General features: G+C 43.4%; 1 protein-coding gene across 2 annotated transcripts in view; it reads left to right on the top strand.

Moving 5' to 3' along the window:
• Positions 1-21807, top strand: part of ADAMTS17 (ADAM metallopeptidase with thrombospondin type 1 motif 17) — a 167607-nt gene that overhangs the window by 63533 nt on the left and 82267 nt on the right. For both annotated transcript variants that reach the window (XM_035130683.3, XM_035130684.3), the window contains exon 8: positions 7427-7532. In XM_035130683.3, coding sequence (XP_034986574.1) covers positions 7427-7532 — 106 coding nt within the window. The remainder of the gene's footprint in view (positions 1-7426; positions 7533-21807) is intronic.

Genomic DNA, 21807 nt, shown 5'->3' on the forward strand with positions numbered 1-21807 from the left:
TTGAAAAGCCCACAGCTCTCCAGCCTGCGAAACATGGTACTCTGAAGAGGCAAGCTAGACATAATGTTAATATTCTCTCTCTCTCTCTCTTAAATAGCACCAGGTCCCAGCTGGTATCTTAAAAACTGCAAATTAATGTTGTCAAGTTTTTTCTGTAGATATTCCTGGTAAACCTGGTTGTGGCCTGAGAGCCCATCCCATTTAAGAGTACCTACAAGTGTGACTTGCAATTTTAAAAAGTTGCAGGAAAACTTTTCCTGTCTTCTGGACTCACTTCTCCAGGTTCTGCTGAGATGGGTAAAGTACAGGTAGTCATTATCCAATCCTGGGTTTGTCTTTTTTCTGAATTGAGTGGCCACTAAATTATTCTCCACCTCACTCTCTGAGGATCTCACCAGATATTTGTGCTAGGTGTTTCCCCACTGCTATACCAGAGGAATCAGAAAACTGCAGAGTTGAAAAGGGCCACAAGGGTCAAAGAAGAGAATAAAGCATGTCTGTTGGTAGTGTTGCCCAAGCAGAGCACTTTTGGTCTTGGACAGCCCTTCTGCATTGCTGGATATTATCTCATTGAACAAGTGGTTTAACTCATGACTGTGCACACACTTATGTACAGTCCTTATTTCCCCCCTTTGTGTGTGAGACATTTTGCCCCAGGGGAGTAATTTTAAAATGGCATGTACCAGTTTCCCTGGTAAAGCAGAAATCTTCATTATGTTGTTAGTGGTCCTGTTTGTTTCCAAACCAGTGTGCTGTTAGAGGGAATGGTACCTGGATTTGACCCATCACCTCCCACTTCATCCTTACTCCTCTCTCCTTGGGAAGAAAGGGTGAATTACCGGTTTTTGTCTGCATCTCAGAGAACAGCCTCTGAAGGAAGCTGCCCAGCTACCGTACTTCTTATCACCTGCTGATCCACAAGAGGAATTACAAATTGCCCCCTCCCCCAATTCTTAAGAAAACCTTTTCTAAGGACTTAGGACTAATAGGGACATATTTCAAATAGGCATAATGGTAAAAATGGACCTATGATCAGTTGTTCCATAGTATTATTATTCATGCATCCAGTTTATTTAACTTTTGTTATTCATTGTCCTATTTGTGTTATTGTCCGTTGTCTCCTTATTATATACAGTATATTTTTTAACGTTGCAAGTATATTTTAATATTTATGGATCATTTTGCTGATTGTGTTCTTCCATATAGGAGCCCTGATGTTCAGTTTTGTCCTCTGGATGCTGTAACAAACACCTCATCATGTAATTAATTAACTATACCAGATACCCATATAAGCCTATAATTCTCATGTAAGCCTGAATTTCAGCTTTCCTTGTACACCACCCCCTTAATCACTGGCAATTTTCACTTATTTTCTTTTAGCACATAAGAGTATGATGGCCAAGCTTTTCCCACCAAAGGTTTCAAAAACTGCCAAACAGCAGAACATGATGGAAAGTTGCCACATAGAGGCCCCTGCATTGTACTTGGCTAGCTAATTAAGTGTTAGTTTATTGGCAAAAGGTAGAAGATTTTCTACTCAACTGCATCTTCCAAAAAAGGGTAAACTATCTGCCCCCCTTTTAACATGCCAGTTAAGAAGGGCTTAAAATTGGTGCTTTACTGAGAACATGTCCAAAAGACTCTGAAGCTGAATTGTGCTAAAACAAGGGTTGTTGCTATGCTGCGTTGGCTTATTTCATTCTGATAGGATATGGCTCTCATTAGAGAAGGGGTTTGATTTGGCATCAAGCATGCTGGCATGTGTTAAGCACGTTGTGTAGCTGGGCTCACACCATAGGTGAAAAGCCCTTTGGGGCTACTCTAAAAATTCTGTGTCTGCTTTCCCCCCCAAGATACTGCTCCAAAAAAGAATAAGGATGATCAGAGAATCAGGAGAATTGTAGAGTTGGAAGGGACACAATAGCACAACCCCCTATAATGCAGGAATCATAACTAAATAATCCACTCTAAAAACCTCCACTGAAGGAGAGTCCACTGTTTTCTCAGGCAGTCCATTCTACTGCTGAACAGCTCTTATTGTCAGCAGTGGCGGAGGAAGGGGGGGTGCAGTAGGGGCAGTCTGCCCCGTGTATCACCACTGAGGGGTGCGTGACAAAATGCCAGGCGGCACTCACCGCGGGGCCTGCAGCGCACCCAAGACACACGTCTCTCCTGGGAGAGACACGGTGGCTTCGGCGCGCGCAGACTCCGCACTGCTCAAACGGTCTGCCCGCTGCCTCCCCCCCCCCTCAGCTGTAGGGCGGCTGAGTAGGAGTAGGCAGGCAGACTCTCAAGGCCCCATGGTGCGCGCCGCCCCAGGCGCCCGAGCAGCTTCCTTTCCCGCTGACTGTCAGGAAGTTCTTCTTAATGTTAAGTCTCGTAATTTGAACCCATTGGTTCAGGTCCTACTCTCTGGAGAAGCAGAAAACGAGCTTGCTCCATTTTCTATGTGACAGCCCTGTTGATGCAGTCTAGAATTGCATTACCTTTGGTTTTTGTTTGGTTTTTTGCTGCTGCTGCATCACACTGTTGACTCATGTAAGTTTGTGGTCCACAAAGACAACTACCGTATTGGCACGAATATAAGCCACCCCCAAATATAACCCACACCTTTAAAATTGGAAGGGGGGGAGAAAAAAGAAGAAGAAAACCCCAGAATATAAGCCACTTGATTTCTCACTGTTCCTGGCCGCATACTCGGGGGGGGGGGCATGCTGCATTGCCGATGGCCTTTCCCCTTCTTCGCTCTCTCCCTTCCTGGCCTTGGGGGAGAGGACGGGGGACTATGCATGGGGCGGGCACCGCTTTGCCGTGCTCCTGCCGCTGTTTGCCGTGCGCTCCTGGATGAAATACTGTAAAGTCGCGAATATAAGCCACAATTTAACTTTTCGCAGTCGGAATTTGGGGGGGAAGTGAGGCTTATGTATATTCAGGCCAGTACAGTAGATCCTTTTCACATGTAAATATACTCTCAACCTGCCCTCCACGCTCCAAATCATGGATCTCCTCACAGGTGTATGCATCTGTTACATATAATGCTACTCCTTCTTCCTTAAATATGATGATTAAGTTTTCCTCCACACACGTCTCATGGTCTTGAAAATGATCCTACCTTTTCATGCAATAAGAACGTATAATGTTGACTAATTTCACAGCATGAACCCAAATACTGTATACAGTCACTCCATTTTGTATGAACACTCATGAGCCTTTGAAAGTTTTCACTGGTAAGGGGGGAATATATTTATTCTATTATTATTATTATTATTATTATTATTATTATTATTAATTTATTTTACCACCCTTCATCAAAAGATTTCAGGACGGTTCATAAGATAAATTCTATGTTATTATGTTATACTAGTGTCATTCAGCCCGTTTAGAAAACGGGCGCTAGAAAAGTGTGGGCACTCTGCACACGCTCAGAGGCGTTGCTGCCCGACAATGAGTTCCGGAGCGAGCACCGCTCCCGCCTCTGGGAAAAGGGGGTAGGGAGGCGAGACAAAGGGAAGAGGGGGGCTGATTCGAGGGGAGGGTGGCGAAGGAGAGAGCCCCCTATTCTTCCCCTCACTACACAAAGGCTTCCCCCCTTCCTTTCCCCAGCGCCGGCCAAGCCCTCCTGCCGCCGTCCCCTCACACACACACGGTCTCACCTAACCCTGCCTTTGTGGGCGCCTGGCAGCCCGCCCTTCGCCCTCCGCTTCGGCGGAGGAGAGAGGGACAGCCCTCTGCTCACGCCCAGAGGCACAGGGGGCGGGCACGGCAAGCAGCGCCTGGCCTTGAAGGGCAGGCCCCTCACGGAGGGAAAGCGCGCGAGGGGAAGGCGTGAGGGGAGGCGGAGTCCGGCGCCTGGGCCTAGCCGCCTCCCTCAGCCATGGTGCGCTTCGGCGCAGGCTTCACCTACGACGACGACGGGGGAAAGTCTGGCCGCCGGAGCCACAGCAGCAGGAGCTGGAGGACTGGGAGGCTTCGGCGGGGGCGACCGGCTGGCCCGTCAGCAGGAGCGCCACTACCAGCTCCTCTCCGAGCTGCAGGCCCTCGTCAAGGACCTGCCCAGGTGCGGGGAGAAGAAGCGGAGGCTGCCTCGCCTCGGACTCCCGCCGGCTGGGTAGCGCTCAGACGGGAGGCCACCTTTCCTTCCTTGGATCCCCACACCTGAGGGGCTTGAGGAAGGCCCCGGAGCCCGATGCCGCCCTCTTGGTCCGCCGCTGCCGGGACCTGTCCTTGCTGGACACACACACGTGCGCGCTCTCCCCCCCCCCCGCCGCCGCCAACGCTCAGTCCAGCCAGGAGCGGCGGTTGGCAGCCGCAGGGAAATGGTAGGTGGGGGGGGGGAGAGCGTGCACGTGTGTGCGTCCTGTCTCTCCGTCCAATCCCTCTGTCTCTGGGGTACATGCGCAGTACCCCAGGGACACACGGGACAACTTGGACGCAGGGACAACTTGGACTTTATTATATAGGATTACATTAAACAACAACAACCTTATAAACAAACTGGGTGAGAATGGCCCCTGCATATTGCAGCTGGATCCATTGTCTCACTCTATTAAAGGCAACTGAACCCCAGGCCACCTCTGTGTGGGAGTAAGTGCAAGTAAATAGATCTCTTGTCTCTTAGCTGGGGGTGGGGAAACTAAGCTTGAAATAATTAAAGCTGCTATTGAAGGACTGTGGGCTTTAGTTCCCCCCTTTTCCAATTAAACAAGGTCCTAATTAAAGTCAAAAACAAAACAAAAAAACAGTCTTTAGATGGGTGCATGTTTTGTTCATACATGCCTGAAGTGTTTACCTAGCTTTCTGAATGTTGTGGTTTCAGCAAAGGTCACATTTGAAACCTTTTGGAAGCAGGTACCCAGAGAGGTAATGAAAGCAGAGTGAATAAAGAATACTTCCTTTTTGAAAATTGGAGTGGAAGTGACTACAGTATTTCCATCATATACTGGATGACTATGTGAATATAAGTTTATTGATTGCTATGACAGAGCCAATACCAAATCTGTTTTATGTTCAGACAGCTGATGCTCTTCTGAACACCAGATGCTAGGTATTATCAGCAGGTGATAGAGGGTAGATTGCTCTAGTGTGGCCTGTCTGTGGACTTCCATGAGGAATTTGATTTGACCACTGTTGGCCATCAGAATACTAGGCTTAAGTTGTCAATTATATGAACAGTTTATGCCAACTGCAAGCCTATGTTCCATTTGATTATGAGTTTACATGTTGGAACATGTGCAAAATATTTACACATATCCTACCCTGCAGCAATTGCAGCCCCTGAGCATGGTTTGGTGCTGGTGGTTTGAATCCCCGCGATGGAGTGAGCTCCTATTGCTCTGTCCCAGCTCCTGCTAATCTAGCAGTTCGAAAGCACGCCAGTGCAAGTAGATAAATAGGTACTGCTGTGGCGGGAAGGTAAACAGCATTTCCATGCGCTCTGGCTTCTGTCATGGTGTTCCATTGTGCCAGAAGTGATTTAGTCATGCTGGCCACATGACCCAGGAAGCTGTCTGTGGACAAACACCAGTTCCCTTGGCCTGAAAGCAAGATGAGCGCCGCAACCCCATACTCGCCTTTGACTGGACTTCGCTGTCCAGGGGTCCTTTACCTTTTACCTTTTATGCATCATCTAGTAATCAAAGCTGGATTTTTATTTTTTATTTTTAAAAAGCATAATCAATATCACAGAACATAAGAGTACAGTTGTATTTTCCAGATGAATAGAGAGTCAATAATGTCACAGAGAGGACATTATCACATAAAGGAAATCTCGCCAAATGGCATCTTCCTTACCCTTGGAAATGTGTGATTTGTGAGTTATTTTCACTGCAGTAGCCAGTCTACATTTTATTGAACCACGACAGGAGTTTAAGTTATGTACTAAACCAAATAAGTTCTCACTGCAGCCAACATCCATATAAGAAGTTCCTTAAATCAGAAAGTTGCTGTTTGATCATCCCACAAATTCAAAAGGGTAAATTGTGGGGAGGCCTGAATGGAAATGTTAATTTTTTAAAATATTTATTCCAAAACGTCAGTCCAAAATTTAGATGCCAGAGGGCATTCCCATTGGAAGTGAAAAAAATGTTCTCCTGCTACTGCAGCCACAATAACCTGTGGGGTATTTGAAGTCATATGAGAAACTGCACACAAGTACAGTGCCACCTGTGCAGAATTTTTAAGGAACATTCCCTTACATGAGCTGAGGTTGATTTATAGATCGTAGGTGCCCATATTGCATTCCACTTAGGGTCATCTAGGTGGAGGTCCTTCATGCAGGTAAGTTTAAAGCCTTCTAATGAGCCTTTAGAGATATCAACAAGTTCCTTATAAATGATAGACCTGGGATAGCTCAGTTGGTAGAGCATGAGACTTAATAATCATGGATTCAAACCCCATGTTGTGGGTTGTACTTAGATGACCCTTGTGGTCCCTTCCAACTTTACGGTTATATAAATTTATAACAGATACCAGTTTTCTGCCTTGATGACCCAGATTTAATAAAAATCCTTGAAATTTAGTGAGAGGTCTGGTCTCTTTTTGCTCAAGGGCAGGATCAGCCTGTAATTATTGTCACTTACAGATAAATAGCCAATTAAGCCCCGAATTTCCTACGACTAGCCTGACTTGCTATGTTTTGTAACTTTGATTATTTTGTTTTGTTTGTAATTTTGATTTTACATAAAAACAAAAACAAAGTTCGACTACATCTCAACATTCGGCTTCCATTCCTAGCTAAGATAGACCTATGTATCAACAGTTTTTATCCATCTTCATGAACTTGATTTTAAAAGAAAAAGCCACTTTACCTAATAACATCACAGTGTCACGTGGCAATAAATGTTAAAGGCTGTTGATACTTGCACCAAGAAAGTACTTCCTTTTCGTTTCCCTTGAACCTACTTCCATTCAGATTCATTAAATCCCAAGTCCTAGCATCCTAAAAGCAGGGGTGGATTGCCTGCGACCCTCCCGATGTTGAACTTCTATCAGCCTCATCCTCATTGCCAACAGTCAGGGATGATGGCAACTATAGTCCAGCAATATCTGCATAGCTGCCAAGTTTTCCCTTTTCTCACGAGGAAGCCTATTCAGCATAAGGGAATTTCCCTTAAAAAAAGGGATAACTTGGCAGCTATGAATATCTGGGGGGCTACAGTTTAGCCACCTGTCTTAAAGTAACTTCTCTCTGCTTAGTGTTTTGATGATTGTTCACGATTTTATATACCTCTGTCATACCCCTCCTTGTTTGGCATTGGATTTCCATCCTGGTGCACCTCCTCCTTGGAGCAATCTGTGAGCAAATTGCTCAGTATTATTCCTTAATGACTCATAATTTTATTTCTTATGACAAGCTGCTTCAACGTGTTTGTGAAAGGCATGAGCTGCTTTTGCTGGCACTGATGGAACCCTTCATTATCTTTTACAGGGATTGCCTATCTTGGAGGCATCTGCAGTGCGAAGAGGAAGTGCGTTCTTGCAGAAGACAATGGGCTGAACCTGGCATTTACCATTGCTCATGAATTGGGACACAAGTAAGAGGTCACCATTATATTTGCAGCAGTGTCTGAGGGTGTTGTAACTAGAGTTGTCCATACAGGTTATGGATTGCTGCTGTTGTTGCAGCTAGTATTCCTAGTGAAATTTCATATTTGTTGTGACTGGATGGTAATGAGTATTTCTTAAGCAAAGCGTAAGTGAACTTCAAAGAAAACCAAATATTTCAGTGAAACTAGTAAAATTTGTTCAGCATTTCCCAAGGCGGTCTCTGGATTTCACCAATTTGATATTCGAGGTCATTTTGAAAGTTCCCCCCCCCTTTAGATGAATTGCCTTAAGGAATTCTAAGAAAAGGCAAAAGAGTTTCTGTAACACCAGCAGAAGAACAGCAACATTTCTTAAGCCTACCTTTGTACATTGCTAATGCACACTCTGATAGTCAATAGTAGAACATTTATTATAGATGAAGTTTATATTTACACAAAGGCAGCATTGACTGCCCCTACAAACTTCAATCATTTCTCTGCTGTCCAAAAGGCTTCTGGATTTAGCAAATAATAGGAAATCAAAAATGCATTTTTAAAAATCCAAATGTAAATAATTGTTCAGGCTCGGGGCACACAACTATTTATTTATTTGTTTGTTTGTTTGTTTGTTTGTTTTTTGTTTGATATAGCATGTATTAATCCATTAAAAAAAACCAACTCACATTGGTTTTCCACTGATAAAAATGACTATGTACATTGAGCTTAAGGATAAAGAATTTCAGTAGTTATACATCAGTGGAGTAGATGCTTTTAGGTAAAGGTAAAGGACCCCTGGACAATTAAGTCCAGTCAAAGGCGACTATGGGGTTGCGGCGCGCATCTCGCTTTCAGGCCGAGGGAGCCGGAGTTTGTCCACGGACAGCTTTCCAGGTCATGTGGCCAGCATGACTAAACCGCTTCTGGTGCAATGCAACACTGTGATGGAAACCAGAGCGCACGGAAATGCTGTTCACCTTCCCACTACAGCGGTACCTATTTAACTACTTGTACTGGCGTGCTTTTGAACTGCTATGCTGGCAGGAGCAGGGGCAGAGCAACGGGAGCTCACCCCATTGTGCGGATTTGAACCGCCAGGCTTCTGATCGGCAAGCCCAAGAGGCTCAGTGATTTAGACCACAGCGCCACCAATCTTACTTGGCTATGAGTGATTGCCAAAGAAGAAGATGCTTTTAAGGAGGGTATTTATTTTTCATACTTTGCAAGGATTATTGCAACACAGAATGCCAAAGCAGATGCAATATTATTTATGAAACCATCAGTGCACATGCCCCAGGAGATTGCAAACATTTTTTTTTTGTCTTCAGGGATGACCGCCAAGGAAACAGAAATAGTTGCCAGTTGGGCAACTGCAGAAGCTTGTGCTGATGCAGAAGCTGTAAGCTCAGGTTTCTCCTTGTATGTGAGCAGGCTTATTTGATGGTGGAAAATGGTTTCGGAAAATGTTCGTCAGATACATTTTGCCTTACCATGGCCTTTGACATCTGAAATGTGTGTTTTCAGGGGCCCATCTATTCCTGTGATTGTAATCTCTTTAAACTGTTTTCAGTTTTGCATTTGGGACCTGCTGGAGATAGGTGGGTAAATAATATTGGTGATGATGATGATGATGATGATGATGATGATGATGATGATACAGCAGACAGCATCAGATACCCTACAAGTGACTGGTGGTGAGCCAGAGGTACCACCTTTTCTGGAGCATTGAGAGGGTCTGTGCATGATTCTGCACAACTTCCTGGAGGGGGGCCCTCTGAACAATGAGTCCGACACCCTTTTGGTGAGCAAAGGAATGAAGAGCAACTACATGGAATCTAATTGCATGTATGTTTACCCAGAAGCAAGTCCTCTTGGGATCAAAGGGTTTTACCCCTGGGAAAGCGCACATGGAATCACACCCTTGGTTAGGAATGCAGACTGAGGTGCTAAGCTAGGGGTGCTGAACCTTTGGCCCTCCAGGTGTTGCTGAACTACAACTTCCAGCAGCCCCAGCAAACAGGGTCAATGGCCAGGGATAATGGGAGTTATAGTTAAGCAACATCTGGAGGGCCAAAGGTTCCCCACATCTGTACTAAGCCAACAGCTTTAAGGAAGATATTGATTTTGAGGTTGGGAATTCCTTTTCTGTCTGTTAGCAGAACAACTGGAATAAAGTTGATGGAGTCCAGAGAAAAGAAACCTTCCTGATAACAAACTGAACAAGAATAGGGTATGATGAGGAGAAACTTATTTGCAGGCCTAATTGAGAGCAGGGAGACACATTCAACCACATAAACTGAGGTAAACCTCCTTCTCCCTCCTGCCACCTGCCAAATCTCAACCATCTTTTCCCTTCCAAATGACTAGAACCTCCAGACAATCAGAGTCCTCTGTCAGCCAGACCAGTAACAGAATTAACCCCTTAAGTCACACACTGATTGATTTCTTGCATTTGTCCTTCCAACATTGTCCCTTCAGCTACATTTCCCACGAACCCACTTTACGAACTTCTGCAAAAGGTCAGAAAAAGAATCAATGATTCTATTTTAAGCTCATACACTTGCATACCACAAAAACTAAAATGAAAAGGGAAGAAGGGAAAAACCCTCAAAAGAAATAATTGGACACAGATCTGCAAACATTTTTACTGGAAACATTTTAATAACAAATATTTGCTTTAAAGTGAATCTTTAAAAAAAAATCATCTTTGCTGAGTTTAGAAGCAACTTTTCCCCAAATACATACAGTATGTTGAATACTTAAAGGAGCGGGTGAAGTTTGTATGGGGTTCAACATCATGCCTTCATGTAAAAACGAACTCCACTCATAATAATCATAATGTTTTTTAGGCTTATTGTACCTGATAGTGTTCAGTAACTGTAAAAAAGAAATACATGGCTTCTCAATTCTTGATGGAGTACTTGGGGCAGGTACAGGAAATATTTCAACTCCTACCAGACTTGACAAGATGAAAACGAATGTCCTCTTCCCCTTCTGTTGACACTGAAAAGCGGCCGAGCCAAACTGGGAATGGTTTCAACAGAAGTGAACGATGGGAAGCCTTGTTTTTATTTGAACCATATGAACCAGGCTGTTATATCAATTCTCAACCTTAACAACACACTAATCTTTGAGTTGGAGGGTGAGGACACCATTGTTCTATGTCAAAAAGATATTGTAGCTCAGTAGTTTTCCAGCACACCCAAATGAGGAGTCCACAATTATCATCACCATCATCAATATTATTATTTATTAGATTTCTTAGACATGGTTTACAAAACAGTCTCAATGTGGTGTACAGGCAGTTTAATACAAAATATAAATAAAAATATAGCAAGGACACACAACCATTAAGCTTACCACTGTATACTAAAACCACACCATTCCACAAAAACCTGAAACACCACTCTCATAACTTCCAGTTAGTCTGATGCTGGTAAAAAAAAAACCCCAATCCATTAGTCTCGTGATCTGGTTAGGTACTTGTCAGCTAAGTGTTGGGTCCTGAGTTGTGTATGGCTTTATAGGTTAAAACCAGAACTTTGAACTGGGCCTGGAAATGAATAATTAGCCAGCGCACTTGGTCCAGAATTGGTCATACATGGCCAGATTGGCTGGGGCCCATTATCAGTCTGGCCACTGCATTCTGCAGTTTCCAAACCATCTTGCAAGGCAGTCCCATATGTTATTGTAGTAACTTTACCTGGAGGCAGGTATTTTGGCACCTGAGGCAAACCACAAAATAGGTTGCCCCCTCCCCACCAAAGAAAGAGGGGCGAGTGAAGATCTACATCAGCAGTGAGTTGGGGCACACCCATTTGAAATCTGTCTCAGAGCCACTTCTTTTGTTACCTTAATGACCCATGCTTTGAGGGCCATTACCTCACCAGGAAGCTAACCTGGCTATTCCAGGAAATGAACCTCTGCTGGATCCAGGAATTAGAAGGGGACTCAGGCACACAGACCCACCCACCCCCCACAACTCATAACAGTATGTTTATAGCTGTAGTATGGTTATGTTCTTGTTTGTACCTGGTGCCTTCATTACATATCTTTATATGTAGGCAAGAAATGTTTCTCTACAATTGGCTTTGGCCAATTAAACATTCTATGGCCTCTTAAGCTGTGAATGGGTTTATTTTATTTTATTTCATTTTGTTACTATGTTTTTCTGTTTTTATATTGTAAAATGCCCTGTGATCCTTGGATGAAGGGCAGTATAGCTATATAATAAATAAATAAATAAGATAAAAATAAGATAAAATATATATACCCGGAGATTCCAATGGAGAAACATAACGCAGCACATGTATTATGTCTGATGAAAAGTTAGGCACCCTCCCCCAAAAGTTCTTTGCCAAAAATACCTAATCTTCCATATTTGTAGCTTTCAGCAAAATCTCTTGGTAGAGCTTCCTGGTGTGGGTTAAAAGGGTAAGATGTATTGCTGCTTGACAGGAGGAAAAACAAATGATGTCTGTTCAGATCAAAGTTTCAGTTTTGGCATTCACAAACAACCTCGGCTGTTACGCTGTGGAAAAAGTGAATGAGCTTACTAATTGATGTGTCGGATTCTGAAATCCTCCACTCGTGTTGCTTGGATTTACTGCAAAAACATTGCTACAGACAGCTGCTTTATAAAAAGTTTCAGGCAGAGTTTATTCTAATGAATGAATCCATTAGAGAGCGGATTAGTATATACATGAAACATCTCCTTGTGTATTGAAACTATAGGTTCTCACATTGCTTTCTTTCTTTCTTTCTTTCTTTCTTTCTTTCTTTCTTTCTTTCTTTCTTTCTTTCTTTCTTTCTTTCTTTCTTTCTTTCTTTCCTCTGTTCTTAAAACCCCCCACCTCCTATGGAAGTTGTATTTTTGGAAGGCCACATATTTATTTATTTATTTATTTATTTCATAAAATTTATACACTACTTGATTGTAAAAAACCTTAAAGTGGTTTACAAAAAGATAGAACAATAAAACCGAGGAAAAAATAGCAGCACACGGAAATGCCGTTTACCTTCCCACCGTAGCAATACCTATTTATCTACTTGCACTTTGACATGCTTTTGAACTGCTAGGTTGGCAGGAGCTGGGACCAAATAACGGGAGCTCACCCCATCGTGGGGATTCAAACCGCCGACCTTCTGATCGGCAAGCCCTAGGCTCTGTGGTTTAACCCCCAGCGCCACCCGCGTCCCAGTAATAGTGATTAATGGTGGATTTATTCTGCTTTATTGGTTGCTCTTTGATGCTTCCCCTGTGCTAACATGTTTTTGCTGTCCGGAGTGGGCTATAGCGCAACACAAGCGGAACAAAAATAGTCCAGAACTTTTGTGGCATAGAAAGTTATGGGAATTTGGCAGGATGTTACAGCATATGCATTGTGTGGAAATGAAACAGTGTGACTGCCTAAAAACTTTTGCAGATGCAAATGGTATTGAAAGCGGGACTGTGTATGACCACTCCAATAGCATAATGAGCACAGATCATTGTGAATTTGCAATAAAAAGGAAAGAGCCCATAAACTTTACAGAATGTTTTATTGGCCAAGAAAGAGAAGGAAAAAACTACATGGTTCGGTGCAACTTCTGGTGGGTACCCTTCCTGCCCTGAGGCTTGCACACAAAGATCTTCATGTAGAGCAGAGGAATGCCATGGTCTAAAGCAGTCTTCTGCAAACCCAAGTCCCCTGTGCAAGTCACATCATCCCTAAACATTGACCATGTTTGCTGGGGATAATGAAAGTTGTAGTCCAACAATATCTAGGGGCCTAAGGTTGTGGAAAGGACATTCTAAAGTTAGAAACTAACCTATTTAAGCACCCCAGACTGTGGGTGCACCCTCCCACACACATTTGCCAGGAACCATCTCTAAACTCCTATCCCAATCTTTCTTGTAAGGAAATGTATCAGTGATTTCTATCCTGCCCTGTGTTTGTTGCAACCAGCACTCTTTCCCACCCACTACAGTCCTGCTTCCACTAAACCCTACATTATTCATCTTGCTATCTGCTATGGCCAAAATAAACATAATTATTTACGTAATGTTTGTGGACTTAAAAAAAAAATTGATAGCAAATGCTGCTTGTTTTTGCTTGCACGATTTCCACTGCTGACCTCAGACAAACATGTGAACTGCGGCAATTTCCATTCCTGTTTCTGTTTCCAACAGAAACAGACATTCCTACATGCACTGTCCTCATCAGGCATAGAATCAGGGAACAGAGACACTCAACATGCCAGCAACGTGCAACCTTTGGATTGGCTAGGCCTAGTATTAAATGCCACAGGACAAGCCTTCTGTCAATGCCTGCTCAAAAGCCTCCTGCTTGTTAATCTCCGCACTCCAGCACAAGCCCTCACCTCCAGCAACAGACTGCAAAGCCCTTGGGTTTAGGCAACACACATTCCAAGCCTTATTCTTAGTTCAACTGCCTTTGGTGCATATTGAATCAGGCAATCTCATTTGCCATCTCTCTCCCCTCCCCCTTTTCATCACTGTGTAATTATTTCCTACTCCCAGGAGATGGGACCGCTGGGACCCCTTTCATTAGCTTGCCATGTCTGATGCATCTTGTTGAACTGAAGGTTTAGATGAGAGCTTAGGGAGCTTGTGTCTGGAAGACTTTGTCACGCAGAAGTCTGTAGGAGCAGAGAAAGATGTTAGAACACAACCACAAGGCACAAGCCTGAGAGCGACTTGTCTCCAGCAGTTATGAGGCCTGTACCAAATTACATCCCACTGCACACAACGTGGGCACACAAGTGAGTTTTCTCAACTCCCCAAGCAGGAAGTCGAAAAAAGCAATTATCCAGATGTGTGAAGTGCAGAGATTTGCCTGTAATACATATTAAAATATTGAAATATTTCGCAAGGGACCCTTGGAACAGCCCAGAATAAATGGGAGGGAGATTCCGGTATCTTGGCCACCACAAACAACAAACTGGCTGGTGGCCATTTCTTTTCTTTAGGTTTCCTGGTTGCTGGCTTCACTCAGCGTTGCACAGGCTACGTTGCAGACATTAAGCCAAATAATGAAGCAGGCCAGAGAGAGGATTTCTGGAATGTCATGACGACGACTTAGGGATGTTTGTTTTAAAACAAACAAAAAATCCCTCATGTTTCCCCTAGAGGTATGTTAAGGATTTTAGTTTTCACTTACAGATGGCTGTCATTGCATGAAAAACAAAAACTAGACTCTCCTTCTGAGATATATGATTCAGCATTGATAATATGATGCTCAGCACCTCCCCTTTTAACTATGATTTCCAAAGACACATACTGCAGAAATTCTGCTGGCACAATATGTTGAGGTTCCTAAGAACAGGCATTTCAAGTGGCAATAGCAAACTAACAGAGCAATCCAAACTATAGGAAGCCAACATAACTTACGCCAGGGCAAATCATGCTGGTATAATTTACTTCTATTCCAGATTCTGTTTAGGAGCAGAGCCGGGTAGATTATGGCAGTGCTATTTACTGTTACTCCAAACTTCATTTGATAGCAAGGCTACTGGCAGAGCCTGGCAGAAGGAAAACAAGCCTTTAAAGTAGTTTGACTTACACTACCCCTTTTGCCAGTATAGCTTCCTCTGGGTTGTTAGGCCACGTTACTGAGTTGAACAGAGTTTGGAACAGAGGTAAGTCTACCCTGCCCTACCCTGCCCTGCTGTCGCCCTTCCTTCGGTATACTGTACTCCTTTTTCGGGAGTTGCCATTTCTTGATATCTGTATATTCCCTTAAAACAATAGGTTAATTTGAGGTCTTTCCACTGCACTTCTCTAGAGTGGCTGGGGAAAGCCAGCCAGATGAGCGGGGTATTATTATTATTATTATTATTATTATTATTATTTATTGCCCATGTCTGGGAAACCTCTTGAGTATGCCCATGAGTTTGCCCATGTGCTGTTTTGATTTTCTGCTATTTCTTTTCTACATTTTTTGTCCTTTTAATTATTAATTATTTTACCCATAGAAAAATGGAAACATATTTTCAGAGTTCATTTGTACTCTGTGCTCAGCTTGACAACACTAAAAAAGACAACATTTGTTTCTTTTTTACACTGGTTTCATATTCCAGGGTGACATTTGCAAACTCCACAGATATCATCACTCTGACGATGGCAGCTGGGTTGCGTTTAATGTAAGGTTGCCACTTGGGTGCTTCTTATTGCCATCTGTTGATTTATTTTCTAATTATTTATTTAGAATGCATTTCACTACATCATACTTTGCTAATCGTTCTGTTTGCACAAGCATTTCAGCTTGCCAGATGAAATTAACCTGCGCCCCTTCTGTGTTGTTCTGGGGATTCGCCAACTGCTGCCCCCAAACCAATTGTGTGGGTGCAGGGGAGAAGAGAGAGGAGAAAATCCAATTGCACAAGTGGGATTCCTTGCACAGGGTATCCACTGACAAGGCTGGTTAGGTGAATCCCATCAACTGGAACAAAGGAAGTTGCCTTATACTGAGTCAGACCGTTGATCCCTCTATCACAATACTATCTACACTGACTATGTGCAGTTTTCCGGGGTTTCAGTTCCCTCCTAGCCCTTCCTGGAGATGCCAGGGATTGAACCTGGGACCTTCTGAATGCAAAGCAGATGCTCTTCCACTGAGCCATGGCCCTCCCTCTCATTTGTGTTCATTTCCCCATTGAATATAGCCCAGTCTTTCTCTTTTGTTGGCTTCAGGCCATTGAGGTTTAGACCTTTGTGGCGAATGGGGGAGGCCATTGCTAAAATTGCCTGGATCATGAATCTTGTGTGAAATCACAGGCTGCACTAACTCCACACTTCACCATCCACTTTCCAGTCTCATGCAGTAAATCCCAGCTACCCATATTTCCCTTTATCCACTTCTGTGTCTTTTGTGTGTGCCTTAACTATGATAAGGCTATCATAGAACAACTAGGGAAAACTTCAAGGCAATGTAATGAGCAAATATCCCTTCCTTTAATGCCATCTAAGCATGCTCTTCAGCTGTTGGCCTTAGAACCAGGAAAACCTACTAAACCGCTGGGACAATAGAAGCCACTAGTGTTTCAATTAAACATCCACACTATATATGTAAGATTTGTTTTCCTTTGAGAAACAAGGCATACATTTTTACCTATTGCACACGCTAACTTGTCTTGCATCTGCAGTATGCACACTCTGCAAACAGTTGCATGGAAAGCATTCCTGCTCTACTTGGGTTTGCGTCATTGGGCAAAGGAGATTACTGCCAACAAAGGCCATGATGGATTGAACCAGAACCATCCTGGCACAAAACAGCTGTAAGCTTTGCCAGCTCATTATAGCCTAGCTATTCTGTGTGTCTTTGGCTTACTCAGCAGAATGAGCCCAAGTGGGGGTAGACAGCTGAGCTGCAGTGCTGTTGATTAAACTAAGATTATTTTGGCTAGGTTTCTCAAAATGTCTCAGCACTCCTCGCATTCTCCACACAGTTCCAGTATGTTGAAGTAAAACTCTGCAAGATGCTTATAAACAATGCTGTTTTTCTGGCACTGGGACATTTCGCTGGGAATGTTGGACACATACTTAAGGAAAAGCTTAGAGGAAGGGGGTAGAATTGGGGAAACTTGTTCCCCGTGGAATACAGAAGTCACCAGATTCTCTTCCCACCTGCAACTGGATAAGATGCTAGAGGTCAACAGTTGCTGCAAATCGTGGTGATAAGGAAAGAAGGTAGATTGCTTAACTATTAGGATGTAATGCAGACATCTACACATCCTCCAACCATTATCCATTAGCTATCTTCTGATCACTAATAGTAGCCCCCATTTGCCATAGAAGCCAATAGGGAAGGGTGTGCCCAAACAACAAATCTGAAAGGGGATATGTGTTCCTGGCACTGATACAATCCCAGAATTAACAAGCAGCTACATTTGTTCTGGGGATGCCTGGAGCACATCTGACCTTCAGATCCACTATTTGGGCACACCCTTCACAATTGCATTCTATGGCAAATTGTTATTTGTGTTGGCAGGCAGAAGAGAGGATATGGACAGTGGTTGGGGGTCCACAGAACTGTGCAAGTAACTCTGTGGACGCTTTGGACTTGGGTTTGCTTTTTTCCAAAGTGACCCCACTTGCCACATGGCAAATTGCTTTTGAAATTAAAGGCCCTTTTAGAAGCAGCTGGTGATATGGCATTGGCCTGCTGTTTGAGGGGAGATAGTTCAAAAATCCAGCTCGGTGTAGCCAGGCCCTTGGGTAAGTAGCTTTTAGTTTATTCTCCTGCTTTTGCTTTTTTTTACCCTTCATTGTTTTTGGTTATGTTTTGTTTTTTGCTTGCCAAAGCAGTTTTGTGCAGAAGATCTCGACTATATGAATAGAAGTACATGCAGGACTTACTGAAAAACATACCTCTGATATATTGGGAGGAAAGCAACAATGTTGGCAATAAGTTACCTGAAAGGGGGGGGGGGACTGGCAATTGACAAAGAGGCAATCTATTCTGCTCTTGGCAATTCCTTCTTCAGTACATGTAGATTGTCTTTCCTTGGGCTTTTACTTCCTTCCTTCTTCTCCTCCAAGTCAGTTAGTGTTAGACTTCTTTTTGTTATAACCTCATGTCTCCATGATGGCCATATTTGAGCTTGCACCCACAATGGCTTTGTTTGCCAGAAGTAATAAATCTTACATTTCTTTATTCTTTCAACCAGCAGTCTTACCAGACTATATATTTCTGCACTCTGATACCAAACTCCAACATGATGGCATCACTTAGAACATGGGTAGACAAACTAAGGCCCAGGGGTCGGATCCAGCCCAATCACCTTCTAAATCCGGCCTGTGGACGGTCCAGGAATCAGCATGTTTTTACATGAGTAGAATGTGTCCTTTTATTTAAAATGCATCTCTGGGTTATTTGTGGGGCATAGGAACTGGTTCCTTTTTTCAAAATATAGTCCGCCCCCCCCCCCGAGGTCTGAGGGACAGTGGACCGGCTCCCTGCTGAAAAAGTTTGCTAACCCCTGACTTAGAAGACATGCAAGATCCCATCCATTTAAAACTTAATATCCTCAAAATGTGTCTGTTGTTCAAGATATGTCATTTTCCCTTGCCTTACACTATAATTCAACTTAATATCAATACGTTCCGACAAATGTTTTCCGAAACAAAGGTATCTCTTTTCAAGTGGCTTATTCATTCTCTTATGTTATTATACAATAACTTGATTTCATTAGCTCTGGGGTTTATAGGCAAACAGGCAACCCACCGCTGCTTGCCAATTCCACTTTTGGATTCATCTTATATGTCTTGTTGTGGAGTTGCTTTGATACCAAGTCATTACCTACAATTTCTTCTGCCACCTCCCTCCCTGTGGAGAAGGCAGAGAAGATTGCACAATGCACTTCTAAAATAGTTTATGGAGCAGCCAAGCCAAATGGCTCTAGGATTTTGAATTATCTTTCCCAGCTGCTCCGATACGAGTAATAATGGAGAGCTGGGAACTATGAGGGGCTGTCAACTGGAATGCAGCCTTTCTCACGTCAAAAGGAAGTAGAAATACTATTGATGGGCAGGCAAAAGTGGTTGGGACATGGACACAGCTGAAATTTCATACCCTTTTGGTGTTAGACTTCTTGAGCTGGAGGATTTTGTTGCTAGCAAATGGACTCGCACATAACGTTTGTTGGATTACAACAGAGCTTGGAAGTTGGCACCTGCCAAGGAAGCACTCTCCTGATGAATAAAATATCCATTTTGCATGCTTGTAGGCAATGGAGAGAGATTAATTCATTAGAGTGGGGCTGAGTTTCTTTACTCTTACCATGTGTCAAAACACCTGTCTGTAGGCATCATGTTATGTTTGGCAGCAGAGGCGACCCAATACATTTTCTTCTTGAGGTAAAGGGCAAGATGGCCTCCATCTTGCCATTCCACACACAGAAGCCTATTGAACTGGTCGCTGAGTCTCACTTCAATACAGCTAATATAATTTTCCATAAAATTATGTTGTTGTTACGCTGTTCCATTTCAGTGCAGAGGAAACGAAATACAAATGGGGGGACATAATGACTTATGTAACGTTTACAGACTGAAAGCAAGGAGAACAGCGAATAGCGATTGTATTCACTGGATTGATTTTCATTCTGGACATGGGGCGAATAAGCAAAGATTAGCAACTTCTGTTTTTGTCAGAATTCTCCGATATCCCTAGTAGGAAGCTCTGCTTTCCTGACCAGGCAAGGATATAAAACCAGGCCGGTAGTAATGAAAATTAGGCCTAGGCAATCCAGAGGCCTTATATGTCTGTCAATCACAGGGGACACTGTTGCATGTCCCATTTTACTGAGGATGCTAAGCAGGCACAATCCTGAATAGGAGCCTCCTCCTGTGAGGTTCCAAGGGTTGTATCCAGTGCTACTTTTATTCAGAATTGACTCATTAAAATTAATGGACCTACATTAGTTATGTCCATTCATTTAAGCAAGTCTACTCTGAGTAGAATTAGCACCAGAGACAACCCCCAGTTCAAACTCCAGCTTCTCTCAACCAGGGCCCTTCCTTCGTTGCTTCTTTTCTCACGCATGGGTGCCTGAAGATTTGCCGGGCTAGGCATTTCAGAGCCGAAACACTTTTAACATATTGAATCGGTTTAGCAACTGGCCTTCTTCCAGTGTTGCAGCTTTAGTATGAAACACCAATAAAAATTCCTAACATTCAAGTCCACTGAGGACTGAAGAGTGAGTTAAAAAAACAACAACCGGGGGGGGGGGGTCTCTGCATTGGAAAGGCGACTTCCAACTTGCATCATACTTGGCTCTTGCATTAACAGGAGGATGCGTCGTAGGTGGAGCTGCAGCTCTTTTGTCCTTCAGGAAGCTTCAGCAATGCTTCACGTTTTTCTTGGCACGTTGGCCCAAAAAGTAGATGTTTCAACACAGCTCGCCATAAAACTTTTATTGGGGTGGGGAAATGGCCTTGTGGCATTGGATGGAAATCTGCAATGACCCTAAGGGGGAAAATACAGCTTTAATGGGACAAAGAAGAAGGGCTTATGTAACTGTTTGTGAGTTTTCATTGGGAAGAACGTTCTTCTGCATCGTAATCACTGGGAAGGCTCCCATCAATTTTTAACAGGAGTGCTGGTCAAAGCCTCAGGGCAGTAGCTAGACTTGTGTGCGCGCTGCACTAACCAGTTCCAAATTCTGCACAAAGAAAGGCTAAGTTATTTGACTGGGTTAATTGACATAAGTTAAGCAAATGCTGTGCGTGTTGTTTATTTGCATAGTGTGTTCATGTAGTTGCACATGGGGGGGTGTAGTTCTCCATAGAGAGGATGAGGCAGGTAGAGCACTAAAGCCCAGCTTCTTGACCACAAGAGTCCTATTCAGACATTATCATTTGCATGTACAGCAACAAGAGCAGGGTTCAGGTCCATTCCGACTAGCATGACCCAGTGGCATTCGTGCATACAGCATGAATGTCTGCAAGGGGAGATTTTTGTGTACAGCAGTGCATGCAAAGGCTTCCACACAACATGGAACTGCAATTGTGCAGAGTTCCAAGTTGCATGGAAGCCTTCAAACATACAGATTTGTGTGCAAAGGCCCTCCACCTGGAGGCATACATACAAACATAAATCATTTTATTTGTACGGTATGCACCTTTCCATAGTTAAAACCATGCTCATGGTGGCTTACAACATGAAATTGTTTTTACATAATTACAAACATAACAAATGTAGTCATAAACAATAAATAAAACATCAAAATGTACACAACCAAATTAATTAATTTCCACATATATCATGCTATGGCCTTTTAAATGTGTTTGTGCGGGGGGGGGGGGGTTATAGGTTTGTTTTTTGTTTTCTTGTGTATTTTATGTTTTCATTTTGTTATGTTATGAACCGCCCTGTAACCTTTGGATGACAGTGGTATACAAATCATCATCATCATCTAAAAAACAAAAACAAACAAAATATCAGTAACGGCAACAACCCCCCCTCTCCCACTGGAATCATTCAGAGCCGCACCCTCCCAGGCCAGATAGGAAAAGGCCTGTAAGGTGGTGAGCAAGTCTTCCTGGACTCACAGCCAAGATGGACTTTGGCCATTCTCACAGGTGCTGGGAGCAGGGTAGTTGGCACATGTGATAATGGGCATGGATACTCAGCAGGGTCTCTTCCCTGCTCCCATGTTGCACTCCACAGAAGGTATCAGTCCTGGATGAACTTACAGGTCCAGCTTGGTCTCCGTTTTGTACATTCACCAGAGTATGGCATGTACATTTTCCAGCTTTGCTGCACTGCTGTAAGAGCTAGGAAAA

This window comes from Zootoca vivipara, chromosome 13 (assembly GCF_965207765.1).
Source record: "Zootoca vivipara chromosome 13, rZooViv2.hap1.1, whole genome shotgun sequence".
Taxonomy (NCBI): Eukaryota; Metazoa; Chordata; class Lepidosauria; order Squamata; family Lacertidae; genus Zootoca; species Zootoca vivipara.